General features: G+C 42.7%; 1 protein-coding gene across 1 annotated transcript in view; it reads right to left on the reverse strand.

The window, feature by feature from the left end:
• Positions 1-350: 350 nt before the first annotated feature.
• LOC109472880 (cytochrome P450 2U1-like) overlaps positions 351-5,000 on the reverse strand; it is a 5,913-nt gene continuing 1,263 nt past the window's right edge. Inside the window, exons 2-7 of the mRNA XM_019772745.1 lie at positions 4,571-4,763; positions 3,789-4,017; positions 2,877-3,285; positions 2,455-2,652; positions 1,310-1,436; positions 351-640 (exon numbers count right to left, since the gene is read on the reverse strand). Coding sequence (XP_019628304.1) covers positions 459-640; positions 1,310-1,436; positions 2,455-2,652; positions 2,877-3,285; positions 3,789-4,017; positions 4,571-4,763 — 1,338 coding nt within the window. The 3' untranslated portion in view covers positions 351-458. The remainder of the gene's footprint in view (positions 641-1,309; positions 1,437-2,454; positions 2,653-2,876; positions 3,286-3,788; positions 4,018-4,570; positions 4,764-5,000) is intronic.

The raw sequence follows: 5,000 nt of genomic DNA on the forward strand, positions 1-5,000 counted from the left end.
GCATAATTATGTCAAGCGTCACTTGAGCTACCTACATACCAAAAATCACGACGATCCGTCCACCGGTTCTTGAGTTATCCTCTTTTGAATATTTTCAAACAGATAGCCCTGCAGTTCCTGAGCAAGCCGCTAGGGGGCCCAAACTCATGTCACTTCTTCCCCAGCATGAGAGCTACCTACAATCCAAATTTCGTTACCCTAGCATATCTAGATAATGAGATATCAAAACCGGAAGTTTAGCTGCAGTACCATAACAAGCCGCTAGGGGGTCCAAAATCTAATCATTTCCAGGTCTTATCGAGACCTACCCACCTACCAAATATCAAGATAATCCATCTAAGCTTTCTCGAGTTATGCTGTTGACAGACAGACAGACAGACAGACACACAGACACACGGCCAGGAAAACATAACCTTCGTCAATTCTTGGCGAATGTAATCATATAACGAGACAGTAACTCAAGCTATTGGCTCAGCAACCATTTCGAACTTCTTGGGCGAGTTCGTTATGCCGAAGATCCCTGTGATGGACGGCTTAGTGGCGCCCTCTGGCAGTTTGAAAGTGAAGTGCTGCAGCAGGGACGTGAAGAAGACGAAGAGCTCCATCTCAGCCAGCTGTTTACCCAGGCACATGCGCGGACCTACACAGGGTTACAAGATCCAATCCTGTCTATGTTGGCTACCTGTCAATTCACACTTTTTAAACGCTCCCCGAGTCACGCCAAAAAGCAGTTACTCAAGCAACTGGATATGATTTTGAAAACGTCAGACGTTTCAGCTAGTATCCACTAGCTTTCGTCAGTGACTGAGAGACCAGAGGGGATAACAGGTTTATAAGCACAACCTATTGATTGATATGCAAAGTGATATGCTCCCCGAGTCACTGTTAAATTTGTTAATATTTGAATAATTCTTTTATCGCAAAGACTGTTCTTATCACATGCTTATGTCAATACCTTGTGAATGTTTCCCAGGCATTGGAATAAGGCTCAAGAAATTTCCATTATAATTATCCATAGATTAACTCGCTGTAAGTATCCCAACCGGAACCAGTACGTCTACCTCGTACCACGTGTATAGAGGCAATGCCCAATACAGTTGCCTTTTCTGCTTTGAGGGTGCTTCCATAATGAAATTCAAAACTGATGATTCATTGAGGAAAGACAAGGCCCAGTTTGTGGTGGTATATCACTACGAAACGGTGGGGTAAAAAATAGCGGCGACGTGATTTTCTTGCACGTTTACTAGCGAGCAGACAGACATAGTAAGCTTGTACACACACGGCAGGCCTAGCAGAGAATGCCTCTTACCGACACCAAAAGGAATGACGTGGTCGTCCCTCTGGTATCGCCCCTGGGCGTCCAAGAAGCGACCGGGGTCGAATCTTTCGGGGTTGGGGAAATGTTCCGGGTCGTAGTGCACTGACCACAGGTTGGGCTGTAGAACAGGAATACTTGCAGTTTGTATTCATTTTATGCAGTTTTTATCACATGGAGTGGTGTAACATAGACTTACAAGAAGATCGAATTGGAGGTTAGGGAGGAGGTGAGGGAGGATTGGAGGAAAAATGGTCTCCCCACACTAAGGTTGGGAGGATCTGAATTGAACTTACTTGAGGATTGCATTTTTATGACGTGTAATATGCATTTTTATGACGTGTAATATGCACAGAATAAGTAACAGATTCACAACAAGGTCACAGAAAGTTATGTTATGGATGGCATCATCGTGCGCATTAATTTTCGACTGACTTTCAATTTGTCGTTAAAGATTTTTGACTTTTACCGGTGGTAAACGTGCCAAAGTTGTGCAAAATGTTGTAAACGTCTATCTGTTCGTAGACCGTCAGCGATCCAGCAAACTTGAGGCACAATTGCTCGCGTTTGATAGTAAGAAGTTGTTAGAATCTTGTTTTTTCCTAGCGTCGTTTTCTCGCCCTATCGCTTTGAATTTGCTGTCTGAGGAGGATGTCATCCATAAAATTCATTTGCTGTGGCCTAATGTATCAAAACAAGACATTGCCAACAACTCTACATCGTTCACAGGCCCGGGTGTGAAATCCGGTTCTCCACAAAAAGATGACAACATAAACAATCAGCCATTCACCACCATTCACCAATTTCACTTCCCATAATGCCTAGTAAAGATCACGGATATGGATGGGATATGACGTTGTAAGGGGATATACGTAATGCAACCGTGCGAGTAGGAGAGTCTTCGGTAGAAGGTAGAACGATAGAAGGTACGTCATTTTCTCTAATTCCAACAAAAATGCAATTATGGCATGCTCTTTATACTAGATAAATAATTCAAAACAATATAGTTGACCAGTTTGTCGATAGAACTTGTTGGAAATATCAAATCGAGGAAGGGGGAGGGGTGGTCTTACAGTACGTCATATCCGTGATCTTTACTAGGCATTATGGGAAGTGTGAAATTGGTGAATTCCACTTACCAGCACCGTCGTCTCCTCTGGAATGTGGTAACCATGGAAACTGGTGTCACGTGACGTGGCGTGGAAGACGCTAGTCGGCAGGATGGTGCCCATGCGCGCCACCTCCGTCAGCACGGCGTCTGTGTACGGCAGCTGCGCACGGTGGGCGGTGGACGGCTGCTGGTCGTGTCCCAGGACAGCGTGGATCTCAGCTTGGACCTGGAATTAAAAGATAAAAGAAGAAATCTAGACTTAGATCCTCTCATGCTAAGTGGCACATCTTACAACATTGACGAAGGCGTCAAATTAGATCAAATTTGAAACTTTCTCTGAAAAAAAAACAACAGTTCAGTTAACGAATGTTCAAATGATGATTTTGCCTTCCTCGGGAATTATGACGCATTATTCTTCACGAGGACGGTCTAAGGAGTGCCGTAAGGTACCTTTCGTTGGATATCCGGGTTGAGAATCATATACAGAAAGGCCCAGTACAGAGTAGTGGAGGTTGTTTCAGAACCGGCGATGAACATGTCAAAAAGGACTAGTTCTGTGTACTCGTCAGTGAACGTAGTCTCGCCGTTGTTCTCGTGAGACTTGGTTTCCCTGACGTATGAGTCGATAAGGTCCCGGATGTCATTGGCATCGAATGTTTCCTTGTGGGAATCCATTTCTTCTTTAATGTAGCCTCTGACGACACCCAGGACGTCTTGAATAAGTTTCGGACCTCGCCCCATTCCCGGAACGTGTCGTAAGATGGGGAAAAAGACCGCCAGTTGACCAAAAAAGTTGAAGGCAAATCCTCGGTCAAGAGCGTCCATCAAGCGTGTAAACTTGTCGTCGTTGTAATCAAACCTAGTGGAAAAATAAAAAGATATCAGACTTGTGCGGTTTTCCGAGTGCATTAGAAGTGAATGGTATGATTTGAGGGGAATAATTGGATTCTATTGAGACTCAATAGACTTATGTTCGTCACAATTTTAAGCTCAGGCTACACCCATTGAATTAATTGGTTCTCGGATTTGCCAGCTCTGTTTTTTATCTTTAAAAGAAGGATTTAGGTTCTTAATCAACTCCAAAATCGTTATATTTTCGTCCAAAGGGTTGACAAAAGTCAGCGTCTTTATATTTACTACGTTAATTTTATCTAAAAATGCAGTGGTTTGATTACAACTTTAAAGTTCATTGTTTGAATTACAAACCAGCCTAATATTTTGAATTCATGGCTCCTATATAGTAGCATTTCGGGGTATTATAAGTTGCCCGGGCCTGTTTTTTTAAAACTTATCCACCCTGTCACTTCATATTTTTTTCTGCCAAATACGAGAACCAACAAGTGATGTGGCGTTATATATTACCTTGATCCAAACACAATAGAACAGATGACATTGGTGACTGCATTCTGCACCATGCGGCCGATGTCGAACGGCCCGCCTCCCATCCTCAGGATTTCTGCCTGTAGAGCCTCCGACTCCGCCAGGATCTTCCCCTCCAGACTCCTCTTCCCGAAGCCGAACTCCCGCAGAGACATCAGGGTGAACTTCCGGTGCTCTTTCCACGCAGTGCCGAAAGGGGCCGTGATGATGCCTGGAAATTAGGCTGTTTCATTCATTCATTCATTCATTCATTCATTCATTCATTCATTCATTCATTCATTCATTCATTCATTCATTCATTCATTCATTCATTCATTCATTCATTCATTCATTCATTCATTCATTCATTCATTCATTCATTCATTCATTCATTCATTCATTCATTCATTCATTCATTCATTCATTCATTCATTCATTCATTCCAATGGCAACACTTATACATTTCCTACAGGCTCTTTTGAATTTTTGGCGACGTCTTAGGGAGGTACCAAGTCTTTCTAAAAATGAAATCATGGCAGTACCATGCAAACAATAACCCTAACAGCAACCGTCGCCATGGCAATGTATGTTTTCATTGCCATTGAAAGTTTCATTTTTTTACGTTTTGACGGAGATACATGGGTGGGGCTTTAGGGTCTATCTATTTATGCAAAAACTAGAATATTGTCACGTTATTTGAATCCACTACCTTATTGGCCAACGCGTGAATAGAAGTTACAGACAAAATTATACAATATTTAGCGATAGAACACACGGTTACTTACCTAGCCTCTGTGGGTTGACAATCGATGTTATGGCGTTCACTGGTCTGCTGGAAAAATCTTCTGCTGTCTTCACCAAAGCCTCATAAATGACGTCATATCCGGATAGCACAACCATCGTCTGATTCCCCAGCTGTATCCGGTAGACTGGTCCGTACGTCTCCGCCCACTCAGTCATCGTCAGAGCACGGTGCCCCTTTAAGTAACGGCAGGGAATAAACCAGTCATGAATGTTGATCACAAGTAGTATTTCAACCGAAGATGACATGACAATTAGTGGTTTAGCCAATGAGAGAGTTGTTACATGTTCGTGTTTATGTCTTATTTTGCATATCTTAGTCATTATGGGTGATGAGAGATTTTTTTGTTAAATCCAAGCTACTGTTAAAATTATTGGGAGTAAACGTACATTAATATTCAGTAGAAGTGCCCA

The sequence above is a fragment of the Branchiostoma belcheri genome, unplaced genomic scaffold, assembly GCF_001625305.1.
Source record: "Branchiostoma belcheri isolate BF01 breed outbred unplaced genomic scaffold, Haploidv18h27 scaffold289, whole genome shotgun sequence".
NCBI classification, from domain to species: Eukaryota; Metazoa; Chordata; class Leptocardii; order Amphioxiformes; family Branchiostomatidae; genus Branchiostoma; species Branchiostoma belcheri.